This window comes from Prionailurus viverrinus, chromosome B2, assembly GCF_022837055.1.
Source record: "Prionailurus viverrinus isolate Anna chromosome B2, UM_Priviv_1.0, whole genome shotgun sequence".
Classification (NCBI taxonomy): domain Eukaryota; kingdom Metazoa; phylum Chordata; class Mammalia; order Carnivora; family Felidae; genus Prionailurus; species Prionailurus viverrinus.
Window position 1 is genome coordinate 151,991,969 of NC_062565.1, and position 23,810 is coordinate 152,015,778.

The following is a 23,810-nucleotide window of genomic DNA, read 5'->3' on the forward strand; positions in this document are numbered from 1 at the left end:
CTCCAAGGAAGCACGCCCGCGTCGTCTGAGCACGTTTTAAAACAACTGGCAGGCGGAGATTGTGTGGTGACAGATACCGCGGAGCGCCTCAAGTTCCCCCGTTGTTCTACTTGAGTAGAATTTTAAGTTCTTTAGACTTTACTGTGCTCCCACTTGTGGTAAAGAATCGCCAATATTCAACACACAAATATCTTGGATGGCAGGTAACTGGCGCTCCTCCGGCTGAATGGTTTGCCCGCTTGAACCGAAGGCAGTCAGGCTCCTGAGACACTGAGGATCCGAGCCTCTGTCCATACTGAGCTCTCCGTAGCCACGGCCACAACTGGAGCTTCAGCATCTGCACTGGCATCACGGCTCCCCATGGCCGGTGTGGCAGCCTGTGGGCCCCGGAGGCACACGGTCCTGGCATCTCGTCTTCCGGCAAACCCGGAAGCCACGTGGGACAGAGCTGGGAGGGGTGCCTGGGTCGCAAGCACAGGGGCGGGTTAGGGGACACACAGCAGGAAAGTGCCACGAGCCACGCCACACTTCGGGTCCAGGAACAGAAAAACCAGCCCCTCACGTCCCTTCCAAGACGCTGCCGTTCTAGATCAGCTCAGACTGAACATCAACAAAGAGAGGAACAAACGGGCCGTGATTATCTGAGGGGGAAGCCGTCGCCGAGAGGAACGCTCTTCCCACTTGAGGTGACCACGGAAGCTGGACAGCGAAGTCCACGCATCTGAGGCTTACGGCTTCAACCCCAAGGTCTGGAAGAGCTTCGCGGCTCGGCAGGACAGACGGGCAGACGGACGTGGACGTGTGAGGCTCAAGGAAACCTGACGGTCTGTGCGAGGACAAGAGGTGTGCCGCGAACACCAGCAATTCCTCTGACCAAGGAAATGCGAAAAAGAGGCGTAACCTGCCGGCAACGTGCTTTCCTTGACGGCCCTACTTGCGGCTCAAGCATCTTGGTTCAAATCGTTACTGGGAACGTGCCATTTTAAACACGAAAACAGTGTGGGATGCAGTGGGGGTACAACCAACGGGAAGTATCGGAGCAGCGCGGATCCTTGGAAAACGTCAATGTCAGAGGATCCCACATCTCAAGTTCTTGGAGCCGCAAAACGAATGCCGTTCGTGCACAGCTCCTTTGTCACCGGTCCCTGTTTCCGCCACGGTGGTGGCCACACGCCAGCCTCTGCTCTGGTCAGCAGATGTGACGCAGAGTCGCGAAGGAGGGTCAGTCATACTTCCCAAGTGGGTACGTGACGAAACCCTCCCAGGTTGTATTATAGCCTAAGTCTTAAACATAAAACACTCCGTGTTTCTAATGATTTACTATTTTGAAGGCTTGCAAAGCAGACTGCTTTCAGAGGTAATTTTCTAGAATTCTGTGTGATGTGCGTTTTTGCATCCATGAGATAAACGCCCTCAGATGAACAATACTGTAATTTCTAGGCAACATGGAAATGAGTAAAGATGTTAGAAATAACTGTGCTGCCATGAGACACCAGAACACAGATGGACTTACTTTACCCGAATTCAGCGAGCATCCGTCTGTTCTGTTCCGGCAATCAGACTGAAGACGACGCCACCCTCCCTGAGGGACTCAAATTCTAGTGGAGAAGCCGACATCTGAACCGGAAGGCTGAGGGCATAGTGCCCTGCACGCTGCACACAGGTCCGTAGCTGGAGGTTCACACCTGAGGGTCAGACACCAGCTCGACTTCACGGAAAGTCACAGGGGACGGCATTTGAACGGGGTCCGAAGGCCGACAGCGGCGGTGAGAACGCATTCCGGAGATGGTGTCCACAGAAGAGCGGGGACCCCGCCGGGCTGGGCACGGAGCCCCGGGGCACAGGCCTGGATGGCGGGGTGGGAGCAGGCTCGGCGAAGCCGGATGGACCTGACTGGCCGAGCTGAGGCGTTTGGACCACATCCACTGGGCAGTGGGGAGGAGGAAAACAATTATCACTTACATTTTCCTAAAACCTAGAAACGTAGAGGAAAAATATAAACTGTAACGCAGAAGAAGAAAACTGTGACCATACTAGATGCGTGAGGTTGATTCCAATATAATCCGGTGATTAGACAGGGTGATTTTCCAGAACAAATCAATGAGCCTTCAATTTCACAATGGGATCACAGGAAGACTGTAAAACACTTCGGGGGTGGTGCTTGGAGAGAGAATAATGTTCCTCACCAGACGATTACAGTGACACGCATACCTTCGGGAGAATAAACCCAGTTAATGAAGCTAAACCATCTCTTCAAATTGTAAAAGATTAAGTATTCAACAGGAGACTTCACCCACACTCTGAGAGTCAACTGATTTTCAACGAAGGCACTAACGAAATTCAGTGGAAAAAGTATTTTTAGCACGTATTACTGGAGCAAACAGATATTCACGGGAAAAAAAGAACCTTGACTAGACTTTCTTCCGTGCCCCAAACTACGTCAATGTGTGGTGGCTGTGCAGGCCAGACACGTGTTCTTGCCCCGCGTGACCCCTCCCCGAGGGTGGGGGGCCCTGTGCACGGAGCCTGTGCACAGTTACACCCGAGACTGCGGCACCGTCGCGGGGGGAGCCGTGAGGAAGGGTCGCCAACAGGGGCCCATTAACGGCCGATGGCCACTTCCGGTCTGTAGCCAGCAAGAAGCTGAGGCTCTCGGTCCTACAACCACACGGATGCCAACCTGCCAATGACGCGACGAGCACGGAAGGAGATCCGTCCCAGGAGACCCTTGGCTGAGCAAGGGCCCTGGGCAACACCTCGGTCACGGCCGGGAGACCCTGAGCTGAGAACCCGGTGAGCCACACCCAGACTCCTGACCAGACTTCTCCTGGAACCCAGACTCGGTTCCAGACAGAAACCGTGAGAACAGACGAATGGTGCTTCAGCACAGTACGTCTTTGCTGATACAGCGGACCCGTGAACGGCGTGGGGGTTCGGGGTGCCGGCCCCTGCTTGTCGAAAATCCACACGTGATTTTGGCTCCTCGAAAACATAACCGCTAATAGCCCGCCACGGACCAGAAGCCTGACCGCTAGTCAGTTAACACACATTCTGTGTGCCACGTGTGTTGCATATTAAGTATTCACAGTGAGGTCGGCTGGCCAAGAGGCAGCAGGAGCACGGGGCTGTGCTCTAGCTCCGGGGGACCGCGTCCAGGTGGAGCCGCACAGCCCACCCCGCATTGTTCGACGGTCCGCCTACCGTTAGGGGGCAAACGGGAGCAAACACAATGGGCCAGAGGTCTAAACACAAACAAAAACTTCCCGGAAGAAAACACACAGACAATCGCTGCGGGCTTTGAGTTGGCCAGATTTTTCAGACAGGCCAGAAAGCACCAACCATAAAATAAAAGTTACACTTCGTAAAAATTCAGCATTTATGTCATCAAAGGATATTATAACACAAATAGACATGCCACAGACTTGGGGAAATATTTGCAACACGTACACCTGATCTATGATAGTATCTGGAATACGTTGTTTTTAAAGTTCTACAACTTGTTAATAGTAATAACAAACAATTAAAAATAAGGGCATGATCACATGATGTAGTGTTCAATATCACTCATTATTTAAAAAATACAAATTAAAACCACAATAAAAATGCCACAATAGGGGTGCCTGGGTGGCTCAGTCGGTTAAGCGTCCGACTTCGGCTCAGGTCATGATCTCACGGCTCGTGACTTCGAGCCTCGCGTCAGGCTCTGTGCTGACAGCTCGGAGCCTGGAGCCTGCCTCAGATTCTGTGTCTCCCTCTCCCTCTCTCTCTCTCTCTTTCTCTGCCCTTCACCTGCTTGTGCTCTGTCTCTTGAAAATAAACGTTTCAAAAAATTTTAATTAAAAAAAAATACCACAATAGCTAAAATTAAATAGACTCACAAAACAAGGCTGCCGCAGAGCAGGCGAGAATGTGAACGGCGCCCACTCCGGAAAGCTCACGAGCGGGTACTGAGGCTGAGCACGTGGCCGCCCCACCCCCGCCCCCCATCCCCCCACCGGTCCAGCAGCCCTGCCCCCACCTGCTTGCTCAGGAGAACCAGGAACGCATCACCACACAGACCTTTCCAGAAGTGGCTTTATTCACGATCGCCAAACTGATACACCAGAGGCTCCTTGGCTGACACAACAGAAAAGCTCTCCATCACATAAAGGAATGGCTGCTGCGACACGTAACGGCACAGACAAAGGTCCCGTGGCCATGGAGTTCTGGAAACGACTGACACTGGGACGCTCTTTGCTCACGTGTGTGGACGCGGGCACTGACTGGGAAAGGCATGTGGAAGGTCCCAGTGAAGGGAAGTCCTGCATCTGCAGGCAACGTGGGTCACACAAGCGTGCACCTGTCCACACTCACAGACCCGCAGTCTGGGTCTCAGTGAGTGTGACCACAGTACCTCTGTGGGAGGAACAGAGTCAGCCGTCCAACATGACTCAGAGCACATGCTTATTTAACACAATTGTAGATAAACCGTCAACACTGACTGCGTTCACCTTCAATCTTTCCTTTTTAATTCTTATTCAAAAAATACTTTAGTTTTGATTAAAAATATCAAAGTAATGTCTCCCAAAGAAGACATCCAGAAGACCAACCGACACATGAAAAGATGCTCAACGCCACTCCTCATCAGGGAAATACAACTCAAAGCCACACTGAGATACCACCTCTCACCGGTCAGAGTGGCTGAAGTGAACAAATCAGGGGGCTATAGATGCTGGCGAGGATGTGGAGAAACGGGAACCCTCTAGCACTGCTGGTGGGAATGCACACTGGTGCAGCCGCTCTGGGAAACAGTGCGGAGGTTTCTCAAAAATTAAAAATAGATCTACTCTACGACGCAGCAACAGTGCTACTAGGAATTCACCCAAGCGATACAGGTGTGCTGTCTCAAAGGGGCACATGCACCCCAATGTTTATAGCAGCACTTTCAACAATAGCCTAAGCATGGAAAGAGCCCAAATGTCCATCGATGGATGCATGGATAAAGAAGATGTGGTTTATATATACAATGGAATACTACTTGGCAATGAGGAAGAATGCAATCTGGCCATGTGCAGCAGCGTGGATGGAACTGGAGGGTATTAGGCTGAGTGAAATCAGTCAGTCAGAGAAAGACAGATATCATATGTTTTCACTCATATGTGGAATTTGAGAAACTTAACAGAAGACCATGGGGGATGGGAAGGGGAAAAAATAGTTACAAACAAAGAAGGAGGCAAACCATAAGAGACTCTTAAAGAAAGGGAACAGTCTGAGGGTCGATAAGGGAGCAGGGGTTGGGTGGCACGGAAATGGGTGATGGACATTGAGGAAGGCACTTGTCAGGATGAGCACTGGGTGTTGTACGTAAGTGATGAATCATGGGAATCTACTCCCGAAGCCAAGACTACACTGTATACACCGTATGTTAGCTAACCTGAGAATAAATTATTTTTTTAATTTTTTTAAATACTTATTTATTTTTGAGAGAGACAGAATGCAAGCGGGGGAGGGGCAGAGAGAGGGAGACACAGGATCTGAAGCAGGCTCCAGGCTTCCAGCTGTCAGCACAGAGCCAGACACGGGGCTCGAACTCACAAACCTGAGATCATGGCCTGAGCCGAAGCCGGATGCTCAACTGGCTGAGCCCCCCAGGCACCCAACAAAAACTTATTTATAAAGAAATACCAAAGTATAGAAAATTGCTTTCTCTATCTTGCCTTCCCCTTCACATACTTAAAAAAAATGGTCAGGATGAGGATTAGTAATAAAACGGAGACTGTTTTCATTGCCATTTTCTATACTGCACGATATTTTAGACTTGAATATGCACTGACCGTGTAAAATCTGACAGATGCCTCTTTCACTGTTCCCAGGAGCCCTGATGTCTGTAAGACCCTGTTCCCTTCAAGATACTCTTACAATCTGTAAAAAGTAAGAGGGTGTTGTGTAAATCACGCCATTATATTCCCCACATAATTCGAGACGTTCTGGGTTCAAGCAAGTGTGGCCTTCATTTCATTGGAAAGTGCTCTAAATTCAATTTTCCTCTTGACCTTACCATGTCCTATAAGTGAGTGGGACTCGCTGGAGAGTCCCGTGTCTAAGGCAGGGTAACTAGCGATTTTCGAGCGCATCTGAATTTGGAATTTTCTCACTGCTGTTCACCCTGGGACGCGGGTGCTGTCTGTCCCTGGCTGGGCAGGAGGCAGGCAGGTGCACCGCTGTCCTCAGAAATAAGCCTTGGGTCCCCGCCGAATCCTTGCTACTGAACGACACACGTGGGTTTTCTGGGGAAAATGGGTGGAAGCCAGAGGTTACAACCCAGGAGACGAATGTCTGCAGGCTGAGCGGTCTCAGAAGGGTGGCCAGGACACCAGCTCCCAGCAACTTAACGCAGAATCTCTCCCGGTGTGATCTGAGGCCCGCCTGTCCCAAAACCCCAAACCTCAGATGATCTTGTGGAAGTTCACACTTCTAGCATCTTCCACGCATCTGCGGAAACAGAAGGTCTAGGACAGGGGCCAAAACATCTTGATTTCCAGAAACACTTACTAGACCTTTAGGTAAACTCATTTTGCTTACCACAATTTCCCAGCACAAGTGGAAATAGATGCGGTATTCGTCCAGAGCATGTGAGCCATAAATCTACAGCCGCGCAGGCTGTTCCTCCGGACCACTGCTGGCGAGAGGGAAGTCGCCCTCCCTCGACTCGAGTCCTGGAGTCAATGCTGCCACGGATGGTGCGCGCTGCCCATCATTTGTGTCGCACGCGGACTCCAAGGCGCCCTCCCTGTGCCGGGGGAGCCCTGACAGGCCGACCGTCTCGTGGCTCCGCCTCCTTCCCTTCCCCCCAACAACTCCGGGGAGCAGCCAGAACTTGAAACCAACGCCTTATATACATTTGTGCTTCCTCTTCTTGATTTATTCCTCCCATAGGTTAAGCCTGCATTGCCGCGAAGGATCGGTTTCTGGTACAATATTTTGGCTTTTCTAGAAAATTACTTGAATATGAAAATAAGCAATGTGACAAAAGCAGGCTTCCTATTCCTCTAGGCTGTGTCACATTTAAATGTATGGCTTGGCTGTTGACTTTGCTAGAATCTGCAGAACGTTTTCCGAAAGGAAGGTACTTAGACTGTTAGGTTCTTCGGAATGAAATTAGCTTTCAGGATGTGGGCTTGATGAGATGGTCAGGAAACATCTGAGAATGATATATGTTTCAGAACTAGAACGTTGTATATGAAAACAAATCTGAAAGCACTCAATGGCAGAAAAAAAAAACAGTGTTATTCCCACATTAATAAAAATAGAATACATATTGCCTTCCATAGAATAAAAATAAGCAACTGTTTTAAAATCTTGATTTCGAAGTCACTTCTGGTGCACAAATCCAGGGTGAAAAACATTCTTCGTGCCCGGGGCCTCCCTGCAGAGGAGGACGTAGGCTCCGCTCTCACTTCTGCCCACGAAGGTCCCGCGCACTCTGGTCCCGCCTCCCTCCGGGGCCCCTTCCCGGCCCTCCCTTGGTGGCACCGTGGCTCCCGTGCCTGTGCTCACACAGTGCCGTGGGGGCGCCGTGCCGGGCGCACCGAGGAGCTAAAGTCCGTTTGTTGGAGCCCAAATCCTACCGCTCACCACTGAGCTCACGCAGGCCAGCTTCTTTGTGCTGCAGTTTCCTTACCCGCCTGCTCCATGAATGATTAAGTGTCCGCTTCCTAAGGATGTGATTAAATAAAGCACGTGGAATGCTGACTGTCACACAGTAAATACCTGTCAAGTACAAGTAAATGCTTACACTGAACTCAAACCTTTTTTTTTTTTTTTTTTTTTTTTTGGCTCCTGGTAGAAATTAGACTTGGGTGCGTGGCCAAGAAGGAAAATTCTAAGTAAAATCCACTCCAGCCATCTGCACGGAGGCTGGCGTGCAACCTGGCGGCAAAGCGTGCTGGCTTCAGAGACAAAAGGAAAACTGGACTTGATACCCGGTTTGAATCCAGAAAAAGGCGGGCTGGCCCCTGGCTGCGCACACGGCCTTGGCCAGCGCACCCTGGGCCCTCCGGCGCCCGTCCGGTGCACACAGGGTCACGAAGCCTGCTTCACGCTGTACTGTGTCACATCTGCGCACATGTTCCACAAACGCACGCTTTATACAACACAAAATAAAGACCACGTCTACCAAGATCCAAAAACCACCACACGTGCACACAAACCCCACATCGTCCCAATCCTCTCAGTGGAGAAGACAGCGATCTGACAACCACAGAGATCGTAAAATTCAACAACCTAATTTTACAGATAAAATCAAGGCTCAAAACGTTTCCTGTGGAATCACGTGGCAAATATACAGGATTCATTGTTATCGTTTAAATCTCTTCAGGAGATAAACTAACTGCAGAAACAAAATTAATAGTAACACGTGGAGTCTATGATGTTGGAAAGTAAAATGTGCCACACGGATAGCGTGAAGACCTAGACAGGAGAAACAGACGCTTACTGTCTGTCATAAGGTTCCCACACTGCAGTGGCAGCAGGTGACAGTGGAGGCCCACGGTCCCAATGAAAGATACGTGCTAAAACCTCAGCTTGAGAGTGACACTTCCACGAGCGTTCCACAAGACACGCAAACATTCCTGATGAATCTAACCTGATAAACGAGCGATGTCTTGCAATATGAGTCGTACCTGACGCCAAACATCACATGATCACAGCTGAGCCGATGGTGCTTCTGTCTCTTCTCTCGCTGCGGGACGGTGAGTGATCGTCCCCCACACGCGGATGCTCGGTCTCAGGCCACCGGGTCTGGCAGAAATCGGTGCTTTTTCGGAACGTGGGAAGGTGCCCGCAAGTGGCACTAGTGTGTTTTTTGTCACTTCGAGGCACCTGTGAACAGTCCTTTGCTTTTCCGGACAAGAGTGAGCTTCGGAGCACTTTGCCTCATTCTGCGTCAGGCTTCCCGCAGACACAGACCCTTTCCTCTGCTGCCTCGTTGCCGCTTACATTAAATACCGTAGATGACAAGAGTTTATTCATACTGTACTGAGTCAACATCCGTGTGAGTGTATACAGCGGCCCCCGTGCAGAAACAGGTGGAAAAGAAAGGCGGCAGGAAGGAGATGCTTACTGCGGAAGTTGAGACGGAAATCACCGAGGAGTACGAACGAGGTACGCGAGCGGCCGAAACTGCAAGAGTTTACAAGACGTCTACGTCTGCGTCTCGTCCGCAGAGGAGGAGGAGGAGAAAAGGGCGGGGGAATCCCTCACTTCAAATGAGGTTCGGGAGACGTGTCAAATGTGGGAAACGGTGCAAAATATCGTAGAAAAGCACCAGACGAATACGGCTGTAGCAGTGAGAGTGATCGATCTGTTTAACGACGGTGCAATGTCACATTTCTGCGAGATCCTCAAAAGGAGGCAAAAGCAAACGTCACCCGGTAGGTTCCTTGTTAAAGTTGCGGGAAAAGAAAAAGATTCCGTTGAGCCGACAGACGGCAGTGATTCCGTGAGTGATAGTGAGAGTCGTCCTACACAGTAACCCTCCTCTCTCGTCTCCCTCGCGCCAGCCACACAGGTTTTCAAAGGGAAGTGCAGGTTAATTCGTTTTTCTTTGTATTTTGTATTTTCTTATTCTTTTGTATTATATTACAGTATAATCATTTTTATCCAAATATTTTTGGGTTGTGGAACAAATCATCTGAGTTTCCATCATTTCTTATGGGGAAATTCGCTTTGATATGCAATTGCTTTGCATCACAAGCATGTTTCTGGAACGAATTAAGCTCGCAAACCACAGTTTTACTGTACATAAGTGGCACAGCAATCTCAAATGAACAAAACAAGGAGTTACAAAAGCCAGAAAAAGTGAAGAAGTAGCTGTACAAAAGTATCTAACTGAACCAAAAGGAGGCAGGGAAAAGAAACTGAGTATCAAATGGGCAAATATAAAAAAGGTAAAGCAAGATGAGAGGCTTAAACGTGATCTTATCAATAATCTTATCAAATGGACCAGTCTAAACACTGATTAAAAGGCAGAGAGAGGGCGCCTGGGTGGCGCAGTCGGTTAAGCGTCCGACTTCAGCCAGGTCACGATCTCGCGGTCCGTGAGTTCGAGCCCCGCGTCAGGCTCTGGGCTGATGGCTCAGAGCCTGGAGCCTGTTTCCGATTCTGTGTCTCCCTCTCTCTCTGCCCCTCCCCCGCTCATGCTCTGTCTCTCTCTGTCCCAAAAATAAATAAACGTTGAAAAAAAAAATTAAAAAAAAAAAAAAAAGGCAGAGAGAGTCAAATTGGTTAAGAGAGTAAAACAAATCTAAATACCACCTATAAAAAATACACCTCAGCAATCCCTATCAAAATAACACCGGCATTCTTTGCAGAGCTAGAACAAGCAATCCTAAAATGTCTATGGAACCAGAAAAGACCCCAAATAGCCAAAGCAATCTTGAAAAAGAAAACCAAAGCTGGAGGCATCACAATCCTGGACTCCAAGCTGTATTACAAAGCTGTAATCATCAAGACAGTATGGTACTGGCCCAAGAACAGACACTCAGATCAATGGAACAGAATAGGGAGCCCAGAAATGGACCCACAAACGTACGGCTAACTAATCTTCGACAAAGCAGGAAAGAATATCCAATGGAATAAAGACAGTCTCTTCAGCAAATGGTGCTGGGAAAACTGGACAGAGACAAGCAGAAAAATGAACCTGACCATCTTCTTACACCAGACACAAAAATAAACTCAAAATGGATGAAAGACGTAAATGTAAGGAAGCCATCAAAATCCTCAAGGAGAAAGCAGGCAAAAACCTCTTTCTCCTGGTCATAGCAACTTCTTACTCAACACATGTCTGGAGGCAAGGGAAACAAAAGCAAACATGAACTATTGGGACCTCATCAAGATAAAAAGCTTCTGCACGCTGAAGGGAACAATCAACAAAACTAAAAGGCAACCGACGGAATGGGAGAAGATATTTGCCAACAACATATCAGATAAAGGGTTAGTACCCAAAATCTATAGAGAACTTAACCAAACTCAACGCCCAAAAAACAAATAATCCAGTGAAGAAATGGGCAACAGACATGAATAGACACTTCTCCAAAGAAGACATCTAAATGGCCAAACGACACATGAAAAAACACTCAGCATCACTCATCATCAGGGAAATACAAATCAAACCCACAATGAGATACCACCTCACACCTGTCAGAATGGCTAACAACAATTCAGGCAACAACAGATGTTGGTGAGGACGCGGAGAAAGAGGTTCTCTTTTGCACTGTTGGTGGCAATGCAAGCTGGTACAGCCACTCTGGAAAACAGTGTGGAGGGTCCTCAAAAAATTAAAAATAGAACTATGCTATGACCAAGCAACTGCACTACTAGGTATTTATCCAAAAGATACAGGGGTGCTGACTCGAAGGGACACATGCACCCCAATGTTTATAGCAGCACTATCGACAATAGCCAAAGTATGAAAGAACCCAAATGTCCATTGGCTGATGAATGGATAAAGAAGATGTGGTATCTGTATACAGTGGAGTATTACTCGGCAATCAAAAAGAATGAAATGTTGCCATTTGCAGCTACATGGATGGAACTGGAGGGTATTGTGCTAAGTGAAATTAGTAAGAGAGAGACAAATATCATATGACTTCACTCATATGAGGACTTTAAGATGCAAAATAGATGAACATAAGGGAAGGGAAGCAAAAATAATATAAAAACAGGGAGGGGGACAAAACATAAGAGAGCTCTTAAATATAGAGAACAGAGGTTGCCAGAGGGATTGTGGGAGGGGGGATGGGCTAAATGGGTAAGGGGCATTAAGGAATCTACTCCTGAAATCATTGTTGCTAACTAACAACTAACTAACTAACGTGGATATAAATTAAAAAATAAATTTAAAAAAAAAAAAAAAAGAAAAAATTGCACTTCAAATAAGAGACCCACACAGGTTAGAAAAAAAGAATAGAGAAAATACTATCCTAACACTAATCAAAAGAGAGCTGGAGTGGCTATCTTCACCCCAAAGTGTATTTCAAAGCAAGTAAAGAAAGAGACCATTTCCTGAGAGTGAAGGGGTCCGTTCACCAAGAGAACAATAATCCTAACCTAACAAAGGAGCTTCAAAACACCCTAAACAACATCTGTGGGCATCAGAGGGAGTAAGAAGTTCTAGACAGAGGCATGCACACCAGTCTTACCAGCTGATGAAGACACAGTCGGCAAGGACACAGGACGTGAGACACACACATGGCAGTCCCCTGGCCAGGCGGATGTCCGCAGCACAATCTTCCCCCAACAGCAGACATAGACCGCGAAACCAAGTTCGGTGGCTTCAGGCCACACCACGTATGTTCTCTGACCACATGTTGTTAAAGTGGAAACCAATAAAGAAAGATGGGGGGCAAGTCCCCACATACCTGGAAACAGAGAAGCACACGCAGAGAACCCGCAGACCAGCAAGGAAGTCAAAGGAGAAGCTGGAAAATGTACTGAGCTAAATGGGGGCGTGGCGTGCGCCCAGAGTGGGGCTGGAGGGGAGCACACGGCACCCCACCCTCCACTGTCACCTGTGAGGTACAGGCAGGCCTAGGACACGTCCTGTGAGAAAGATTAAGTTAAACCTGTCACTTCCGTTGGTCACAGCAAACCTCCTACCACTGCAGACTTTCCTTAAAGGCCACGGGAAGGAATAACTCGGCACCCAGGTTCTCATTCTTCTCCACATCAAAACCAATAGGAAAAACGAGCATTTCTAAACTGCGCAAAAAACCCAGGCTTTCTGATTATTGAACTCACCTGAAATTCAATATTCTCTCAAGTTAAATCGAAATTAGACCTCTTCGTGTCAATCCGTAAAAGCATCTTGAAAGCAAAATGGAAGAGACCGTCCCTCCCGCGGCTGAGTGCTGGTAACGGGTCAGGTCTGCGGGGAAAAGGGAGGTTCCTGAGCATCTGGCGGTGAGCGGACGGCAGGCGGCGGTAGCACTCCTCCATCAGCCACCGCACCGACCGCGAGGCCGAGAGGAACCTGTGCGTCTCAGCCTCGAGCCTCTGCTCAGATAAACGTGAGTCAAGAAAACAGCATGATCCCTGGAGTCCAGCGCCCGGCCCCGACTTCTACTAGACGTGGCACGTAACTTAGCACAAGGTGTTGCAGTGCACATCCCGGGCAATGTCTCCGAGCGGACTTTCCCCCACGGGAAGCAGAGACAATAATAACCAACCGCTCACTTTCACTGTGACTATCAGATCAACCTAATAAGCAGGTTCCTCCCACATAAGCAAGTTGGTGAACATCACTATTTTAGGTGTACCATCTGGTCCTGACCCTAAAACCTTCCTCACTTATCTTTCCTCTCTATAAAGTCCTATCTAAGAAGCCAAATTGGAGAAACGGTTTCTAAAAAGGACAGTTGGGTTTCCGTTTGGAGAATTCAGAACGTACGGGAGCTGAATTTGGTAACACCACCACCCATGTCTGTGCCTGCAGGAACAGCTGCACAAGTGTGTGCCATTCAATTAACCATCACCGGAGATGTCCTCGGGTTCTCTCTAAATGTGTCTCCTTATGGAGTTTTCCGGGTTGAACCAGAACCGTGGGAGGAGCCCTGAGTGGGGCTGAGACCCATTTCCCAATAACCACCGACTAAAGCAGTCAGATTGAGAAGGGAGTCTGGGTCCTCACGAGCTCCCCTTGGAGCCGGGCCGCACGCAGGGGCGGAGCAGTGGGAGGAGATCCCCCCACCCCTGCTCAGCCTCATGGTTTAGAATCATCAGGACACCAGGCTGGGTGGCTGTCAGTTAAGCATCCAACTCTTGATTTCAGCTCAGATCATGATCTCACGGTTCACGAGATCAAGCCCCGCATCAGGCTCTGTGCTGACCATACGGAGCCCGCTTGGGATTCCGTCTCCCTCCCTCTCTGCCCCTCCCCCTCTTGTGCTCTTTCTCTCTCTCTCTCTCAAAATAAAATAAATGAACTTTAAAAAACAAAGAAGTAATAAATAAAAAGTTCAAATGCTGCTGACAAAGAGAAAAATTTTCTCATTTTTCTTCACTAAAAAGTTACGAATCTAAATCGATTCATATTTCAAATTGGAATCAGATATTTTAATATATCAAAATCCTTAAAACACTACAAACACCTAAAATATTAATTATTCTCAGATATTCCTAAGTTCATGGGAAACTATTAAGGCCGTGAGCTTGAAACACCTCATCTCCATACGAATTCCAACCACTGGAGACACCAGTGGGGTTACCGGTCCAGGGGAGCCGGGAGTCCCTTTGACAGGGGTTTGTGACTCTGAGGTCCAGGTAATAATATCTTTTCCTACTTCTTCTGCCTCGTTTGCCAGCAGCTCATTTCTTCCTCATCTCGGTTGGATTTTGCTTGCACTCAGCCCTCCGCGGACAGGTCACCGTCTTCCCAGGTCTCTGAGAAAACGTGTGATGTCATTCCGTTGGGTATCTTTCGCTCACACCTGATTGCTTGTGGTCTCCTTCAGCTCCACCACCTGATTAAGTGCTATTTCCTCCGCATCCACTTTTCCAGTCTGTTGGGGCCATGACGCACCCGCATGGATCCAGTGTATCTCTTGAGGTTCCTTCTGGCTTCGTGATCAAAGTCAAGACCACAAAGAAGCCATAGGCAGCATTCATAGAGAATCTGGGGAGGAGCAAAGCCTTCGCCAGGAGTCTGACCGGATAGTCAAAAACTGAACAAGGGCAAACACAGGAACTAAAACGGAAGAGGAGAGCAGAGATTTCACCCCAGATGAGGGCTCTAGACCACTTCACATGCAGAGAGAAAGCATAGGTCAGAGACAGTGCGACCTCTCAACCACTTTGTGGTGTCTTGAGTGAGGATACAAGAAGGCCCATGGTGCATATTTGTTACTTCCTTGTCCAGAAATACGTTTAGTAAATCTTAAAATTGTCCTTATGGAACGCATTTTGACTCATTCTCAACTAATCCCTTTTGTTCATTTTAAAGTTATGAAATCAACAAAACAGACACAAGTGTTAAAGTTATGTGCAGACACATACGGGATCAGCCAACGCTTAACTCACTGAAACGACGCCGCGTATAAAAAGTAACGTCTTCCAAGTAACGTCTCCCTTCTTTTAGATGGAAGTGACCGTAAACATCGCCGTGGCAACATACGTGAGCAGCTGTGCTCAAGGCCCTGAAATGGCACTGTATCCGATGTGTCTTTCCAGTAACATCTTTGTCCACCGAGATACAAGTATTGTAAATTTATGTGCAGAGGCCAGTAGAAATAGATTTACATTAAAGTCATTAAAACTATGCTGTTCACAAAAAAAAAGTTGGGAAACCGCTCTTCATGAGACAGAATGCTTTCACCAGGAGCAGGGTCCCCACGGCTCGCCCCTCACCTCCCTCAGCAAAGGTCACTTCACGCCAGCCGCAGGGGCAGGTTATTCGCGGTTGGGGATTTACAGGGATGTAGCGTAATCTTACTTCTGAACTTACAAATCCAAACTGATAAAACAATCGCAAACTTTTAGTCAATTTAAAAACCACGGAAAATAACCCCTTCCCAGATACACTTAGGTTATTTTTCCTCAGCAGAACTTAAAGTTAGGTGACCTATTTGAAACATGCAGATTTAAATTTCTTCCTCATATGCTTAGGAAATAAAATTTTCTGAAAGGTTTGACAAAAGGTGACTTGGGAAGAATACCAGGTATTTTAAAGTTCCTAAAAGTAACAGTATTTTCTGTGTACTTTTATTTGTGTAATGATCCACACTGATTAATTCTACTGACCTCACTATACTCGTAGTTTTAATAATTAAAACGAATGGCACTTGCTCAGCTCCTAACGCTACCAAACTAACAGCCTGGCAGAAAAAGAGACCTGCTCATCCGGGCGTCCTTCCACAGTCAACAGTCAGAATTCCTTAAAAAATGACAACACATCAGAAAGAAAGGTAAGCAAACCAACTGTCAGGAGACACAGCGACCAACAGAACTAGACTCAGAAATGACCCAGATATTGGCACAGTCAGGCAGGAACTTAAATCTTACAATAATAAGTTAAAGATCCTACTGTAATTCCATCAGAAAGATAAATCTTTGAAGAGAAAAAATTTTCTGGCCTAGAATAATTAGAACAAATCCAGGTTCCGTACCTGAAAGAGAAAACAACAAAGTAAAAAGCAAAACCGAATCTACAAAACACACTGTAAATACAGAGGGCAATATGTCAATTTTAAATTAAAAGCTGGATCAGTCAAGAAGCAAAACGTTGGGCCCACGGATCAAGACATGAAGGATATAAACAAGCCACTTAGAAATGAAAGAAAACCCTCAACTCATTAACAGCATATGGAACAACGCACAACCCTCACAGTGTCCAAAGGAAGGCGAGTTAAAATGATGAGCTACTGTGTCTTCGTAACGAACTTAACAAAGGTAATAAAAGTGCTCGTATTCAGACCAGTAAGGAGGCGAACAGCGGGGAGCATTTTGCAATCCCATTCTCCTAGGTCACATCTGCCACTTCTGCGCACCGGAACCATCCCCGCGACGATACAGCCCCACGCAACGTCGTCCAACCGAAACTCTGCAGGTACTCGGAGCAGCTCCTCACTCACTTGTGCCAAAAGGCATTTCCAGGCCAATACAGAATTCTCGAAGCAGCCGGCATCCCCCCGTGGACAGGTGCCCACGCCAGCCCGCCCCGCCCCGCGCGCCTCTAACCCTGCTTCTATCTTCTGCTCTCTTCCCTCCCGGCCGCCCGGCCGTCTCACCAGCGCAACATCAAAGGATTCAGAAAGGAATGGAACGACTTCGAAAAACACGCCGGAGAGATTCAGAATGGGTAATGACGGCACGGATTACCCACCAGAAAGGCCAGGACCCACGGTATCTGCAGCGTGGCCTGATTACGTAGGGGGTGAGCAAATCAGGACCACACGAGCAGAAAACGTTCCAACCGGAGCGCCTGCAGCAGGGGGCCGCCGGCCGCATCAGGGTTACCGCTGGGACGAGGCGCGCGAGGACCTCAGCGGCACGGGGTGGGGGCTCTGTGGTCAGTGCCGTGACCGGCCTCGTGCATCCGGTCCTCGACATTCAGTGTCACCAGGAGCCAGACGTGCCCGAGAGTCTAGGGTGCCCCTGACGGCAGCAGTGTGCCGCGGGGGGGCGGGGGCGGTCCACCTTCGTTCACACACACACACACGCACACACGCACACACCAGCCGGACCCACGAAATCGCACGCCGATGCGATTCTCTGAATCCACATCCCCGTACCTCACGTTACCAAGCGTTACCGGTCTTCACATACAAACCCCTCCACAATTTAATACAAGACCACACACTCTTTCCGTGTGATTGACGTGAAGCTGATGTAATTTTGTTTTCATGTCTCCTCCTAGTTAGGCCAATCTCTTTAAATGCTGTGGTCCTCCTCCTGCTCCCAATTCTTTTTATGAGAAATTCCAAAACCGTTTTCTCACCTGCCCTGGGACTCGGCCGCCCGCGTTCCCCGCAGCTCGGCTCCCAGCAGGCGAACGGGATGACACAGGCTGCCACGCGGACGAACACGCCCTGTGCTTCCCTTTCTCCCCCAGCAAAGGTCTGGTTCCCACGTCTGTCTCCCTGCACGTGACGAACACTGCCGTGTCACCTGCAGCGTTCCAGGGCTTCACCAAACACAGGCCAACGCAGGAAACACGCCGGAAGCCGCGTCAGGAGTAGACGCGCCCGCCCACACGAGCAGGCCGTACCTGGGGGGCTGACGGGCTGAAGGCCACGCCAGCGACGGTGTCCGTGTGTCCGGCCAGTCTGTGAGAAAACGTGCTCGAGCCCATTTCATACACGTACGCCTGCAAGACAGACAGACAGACGGGGCTCCATGATGAAAGGGCCAACGGTCCACGTGAGTCGCACACAGCAGAAGCGCACCCCTCGGCCGAGTGACTCCGCAGCAGCCGGTCACCTGACAGGCCAGCGCCGCCTGAGCCGGAGACCCGACTCGGTGACTCAGCCTCTCTCCTCCTTGCCTCTCGGACCTTTATTGCCTCAGTGGACCCACAGCCCCTGATGCCTCCACGGTTCAGCCCTGCCTGCAAGTCCCAAGCGGAGTGAAAAAGTGATGTTTATGTCCTTTTCCATAAATTTGAGACAAAAACATGCACACACCTTGCTTCCTACTAAATTAGCTTGGAATCGAGCAATTCAAATACTTGGAATTTTTTCTATAGTACAGCTGTTCTTAAAATTTTAAATAAAAACATACAATACTGTCTGATGGTATTACCATATGCATATAAAAGATATGTATAGAGAGAGCTGGACAGATGCATGCGTATTTAGAGAGAGAGAGAGAGAGAGAGAGAGAGAGAGAGGCCATCAAATACTTCATTTAAGGGACACAAATCTGGTATCGGGACACCATCCCGGTGTGATATAAGAGAGGAGAGACCCATTCTAATTTTTAGGTAACAAAATGTGCAAACAAGTGGTTTGTGGACTCTACTGGTAATAAAAAAGAAATGCCACGTCACAGAAAAAGCAAGACATCTACGTGATTCCTTCTTCCACAAAAAGTCTATTTCAATGGACAGACGAACCCTTCAAATTTACAACTTCCCAATGATTCTGTCATGGGCTGAACAGCAGCTCCTGAAATAAAGTCTACAAACAGATATTGTATACATCTTGAAGCGGGAATATTTAAAGCATGTTTTTGTTGGGTTTTTTTCTGCTGTTCTTATTGGAAACGTGCTTATTTGAAAAGCAGCCACTGACGTGTGTGCTCCCAACAGTTCCCAAAGGAGGCTGCTGCTGCGGGCCCAGGGACATCACTCTGGGGACCGTAACACTGAGGTTTGTCACCACATACGGGACACCGCCTTGCATGCCGCCTGGCATTTGCGTGACATCTAACACCCATAAATGACGCCGCGAGCCTGCGAGAGAAGAATCAGTCACGGTTATTTAAGAAACTGCCTCTCCTTTCCTGTATGCAAATGCTTTTAAATGAAACCTACCTTTTCTCCCAGAAGAACCAGAAGGTTCTTGAATGAAATGAATCTTTCTGGTCATGGCAAACCGGAACCATGAGAAGACAGTCTGCAGCCACAAATATCAGACATATTTTATTAGGTGCACATTCGTCACAACCTGCCCTTTCAAACGGCAGCAACAATCGGCCCAAACGGACAAGATGCACCTTGTCTGATGCTGAAAACACAGGAATGGCCTGCAACTCGTGTGCAGAACACAACGTTTTGATTAGATGTAATACCAGTTACTCGATTCATGAAGCCACCTGTCCCCATGAAAAGGAAATAAGCTGTGGCTAAAACGTACTCAGAAAGACGAAACGTAAAATAAAACCCTACAAAGTCAGTCTTACTCTGAAACTAATGAGCCCTGAGAACGGGCAGCGTCTTCTCACAAAGGATGAGGGTGTGGCCCAGCCCACCCGGGAGCAGGGAAGACGCTTCGCTGTTCAAGATGTTTCACAAAAACCGTCCGGGACTGAATGTACCAGTGAAAAAGATGATGCTTTGCAAACACAACTAGACCAGTTCATTATGAATGTTTTGTAATTCTGCTGAACCGCATCCTTGAAGGTGAAGCTGCTTTCGTTTTTCTGTCTCACGTTATTCCTACCACGTGTCGTTCATTTCCCTTTTCCTGGATTTTCTCCACAGAAGAAACGGACAAAAGGATCGCACACAGAAGTTCACTCTGTGTCTGAAGCTTAATGGTGTTGATATCGTCCCTGGGGGAATCAACGATCACATCACAGACATTCACTTTGTTTTTTAAAGTATTTCCAGAAAGGATGTTTCTCGGGACTGTGCATATTGTCTTAGATCACTGAATTTTTAGTTCACAAAAAACTTGTGAAGTTTTCTAAGAAGGCCAAAGTGTTCAAGATTTAATATAGAGCCCTACTTAAAATCCCGTCAAGACAGAAACATCGCCCACCTCCTGCAGAAGCCAAGAGTCTGTCCGAAAGCCCCTGATTCGGGCACGTGGAGCTCTGTGGCCACCACCAGGTGAACACTGGATGTTGATGGCGGGACTGTCCCTCAGGTTTGGAGGCAGAATCACGACCCCCTTCTCTCGGCAACCTCCATCAAGGTCCGGCAGAGGCCGTGATGAGCTCCGCCCTGGCCCTGCCCCTTCCCCTCGAGGAGCCCCACGAGGGGTCCCTGGCCGCCACGGATGGACCGCTGGTCACCTGACAGACTCATACACTTTGGCTGGCGGCCGCAGCCGCTTCAACAATCCTGAGCAAACCTTCATCGACTTCGTCTCTAATAACAAGCCGGTCTCTCTCAGCGTCCTTGGCCCTATGACCAATTACATGGCCAGTCATCTTAGTATCTGGTAGTTCATTCTTTGAAAATGTGAAACATCGGGGCGGGGGGATCTGGCAAAAGAGCCGCTTACGTCAACCCTCAGCGTCGGCAGCATGTGAAGGGAGCCGTCGCAGTCCAGCCACAGCTGTCCACGTCGTGAGATTCAAGCAGGCGTCCAGGAGTGCAGCTAGGAGGCTCGTCTGTTTACCCGCACGGCGGACACCACGGGGCACTGCTGCAGGGGAGACTCCGAGGGTCAGAGGCGGGGCCTCAGAGCCCACCTCTCTAGAACCCGACAGCCTCCTTCCAGCAGGGGGGCTCGCACAATGGAAAACCCCGGTCCTCTGTGTCTAGTCCTATCTCCAAAGTCCATGCTTGGCTTTTTATTACGAAAAGTTTCAAATATATACCAAAGTACGGTGGATTGCACAACCAGCCCATTCGTACAGAACCAAACACAACATCGTTAAGACTTTGCTCTACTTGCTTCAACTGCCATACCTTTGTTCTTTACTTTTTCCCTTTCAGTTTTTGTGGCTCAATAAGTAGGAAGTATTTTTAGCCAACTGCTAACGTAACGTCCCACGTACTTTGAAAGTATCTCTAAAAATACGGACATTGCACACACACCTCCACTGCCACTTTACGCTGACCTAAAATAAAGGAAGTCCTGGCCGGTCACACTGGTCACAGTTGTTTTGGGTAAGCAGGACCCAGAGCAGATCTGTGCGTTGCTGTCACGTCTTTCCAGCACCGCTGCTTGGAGCAACGCTTTCTCTCCCTCGCTGTCTTCCATGCCATAGACTTGTTGACGAAATGGGGCCCGAGTCCAGAAGAACATTCCAGCCAGAACTCGTCGGCCTGCCTGTGTGTGACATCTTTCGACTTGCTCCAGCATCCTGTGGATGGGCCCTGAGCCAGAAATTATGCATAAAGACTCAATTCGGTTCAGGCTCTACCTTTTTTCCACAAGAATACTTTACGGTGGATATTAACGGGTGTGCACTTCAAAATGGCAGGAGGAATGTACAGTATCTAAACTGTTGCACAGTGAGTGACGCTAACGTTGGTCGGGAGGTTTGGCTTGTGACATGACGTCCCTCGGAGACTGTAATGAGGTCCACCTAACACATGTGTAAGCGCACAATACGGCACACTTACACAAGCACAATGTTCTCCAGCAGGGCTCTAGACCACTTCGTCCTGCACAACTGAAAATTCTGTGCCCTATGGCCAACGTCTCCCAGCTGCCCTCCCTGCTGGCAACCGCCACCCTACCCGCTGCTTCCATGAGTGTGACTGTTTCAGATTCTTCATCTAAGTGCAGTTAGGCAGTATTTGTCCTTCTTTCTGTGATCGGCTTATCTCACCTACTATAACGTCCTCTGGCTCATCTATGTCATTGCAAATGACAGGACTTCCTTCTTTTTTTAAGGCTGAATGACATCCCATTGTGTAGATTTATTCATCCATCCATAAACATTTAGGTGGCTTGAACCATCTTAGCTACAGTGACTAATGTTGCAGTGACGTGGGAGAGCAAATCTCTCTTTGAGGTCATGATTTCAATTCTGTTGGACAAATACCCAGCAGTGGAATTACCTTATCCTATGGAAATTCTATTTTTAATTTTCCAAGGAACCTCCACACTGTTCTCGTGGCGGCTGCACTGGCTGACATTCCACCACCAGTGCACGAGGGTTCCAATTTCTCCACACGCTCGCTGGTCCTTCCCTCCTGGTCTTTTGACGACGGCCATCCTGACAGGTGTGAGATGGTACCTCACTGGTTTTGATCTGCATTTTCCCGGTGATGAGTGATACTGAGAACCACTTCCTGTACCTGCCGGCCACCAGTGCGTCTTCTTTGGAGAAATGTCTAGTCACGCTGCCTGGGGACCACCAATCTCTACGTGGTAGTTTCGCTAATGATGACATTCGCCGAAATGAATTGTTTGAGACCACAAGAGGGTGATTTTCTAATTCTGCCATTCATCCCACCTGTCTGGAATTCTTCTCTCAAAAATAACTTTTCTTCTTCAAATAGGGTTTCGGGTTAACTTGAAATATAGTCCAAACAGGAAAGGCAAGACAAAAGCTGAATTATTTCCCTTAAAAAGACATGATTCTGTAAGGTACCCTAGGTACCTCCAAATGGGGAAAAATAAGGCTCTGTTTATGTTTGTTTTTGTCTTGCTTTTAGTTATCTCATTTTTGGATTGTTATTTAAAAATCGTGAGATTTTTAGATATATAATGTTTTCAAACCAATTACAGTCATTATTCTTTCGATGCTCCACTACGCCTTCTTTGGTCAATAGCTTTTAATGTTGCTTCCTGCAGCCACATTATATGACCCATAGCTCCTCAATTCCTTCCTTCGTTTTCAGCACAAGGTGTCCCTGGCTCATCTGTGAACTTTTTGCCACAGACCTGAAAGGAGCTAGTCATCAGAGAACTCTGGTTCCCAGCAGTGGGGACAGCAGGGAGAGGGGGCCACAGGTCATGAAGGGCAATGCTGGAATGTCAGTGCTTCTGAACATTTTCAGTGGTTGATGCTAGTTAACATGTGCCTGTTTTCATATTTGTGCACCAATCCCACACTGCTTTAATTAGAGACTTTCTAACATGTTTGAATAACTGCTAAAGCAAGGTTTCCCCCCCCATTATAATGCTCTTTTTTTTCCCAGGGTGTCTTGACCATTGCTACTTGTTTGTTCTTTGAAATTTTACAATGTGATTGTCTACCTACAGAAACACCTGTTGAATTTTTAAAATTTTTGTAATGTTTTTATTTATTTTTGAGAGAGAGAGAGGCAGACTGAGCGAGGGAGAGGCAGGGAAATAGAGGGAGACACAGAATCGACAGCAGGCTCCAGGCTCCGAGCTGTCAGCACAGAGCCCGATGCGGGGCTCAAACTCACAGACTGTGAGATCATGACCTGAGCTGAAGTCAGACGCTCAACCGACTGAGCCACCCAGGTGCCCCTAAAACCTATTGAAATTTTTGTTGCGGAAGAGTTAAGCTTGCAAATTACCTACAGAGAACTGACTTCTTTATGAGACAGAATCTTCCCATTCAAGAAAAGTTAAGACATTGCATTTTTCAAGATTGCATTTCTGGAAAAAAATAAAGTTTTCTTCATAGAGGTTTTGCAGGGTTCTTGTTAAGTTTATGCCTGAACATTTTATCCTTCTTAAGGCTCTTCTAAATGCATTCTCTTTCTTATATATCATCTCACAGGTTTTTGTTTTTATATGTAAAAAACATTAAATTCCATATATTAATTTAAGTCCCACTATTTCTTGAATTATTTTATTGTTTATAATGACCATTAATTCTCTTGGGTTTTCCAGGGGCACCTGGATGCCTCAGTCGGTTAAGTATCCAACTTTAGCTCAGGTCATGATCTTGTGATTTGTGAGTTCGAGCCCCATGTTGGGCTCTGTGCTGTCAGCTCAGAGCCTGGAGCCTACTTT

The 23,810-nt window shown here is 48.0% G+C and overlaps 1 protein-coding gene across 11 annotated transcripts in view; it reads right to left on the reverse strand.

Moving 5' to 3' along the window:
• The window catches only part of WDR27 (WD repeat domain 27), a 170,935-nt gene that overhangs the window by 61,759 nt on the left and 85,366 nt on the right, over window positions 1–23,810 (reverse strand). For 7 of the 11 annotated variants that reach the window (XM_047859006.1, XM_047859005.1, XM_047859004.1 and 4 more), the window contains one exon: window positions 17,741–17,839. The exons of 2 other annotated variants lie outside the window; for them this stretch is intronic. In XM_047859006.1, coding sequence (XP_047714962.1) covers window positions 17,741–17,839 — 99 coding nt within the window. Of the gene's footprint in view, window positions 1–1,513; window positions 1,926–2,034; window positions 2,212–17,470; window positions 17,613–17,740; window positions 17,840–23,810 lie in introns of all 11 variants that reach the window. 2 more of the 11 variants (XR_007152208.1, XM_047859003.1) reach the window with 2 other exon arrangements.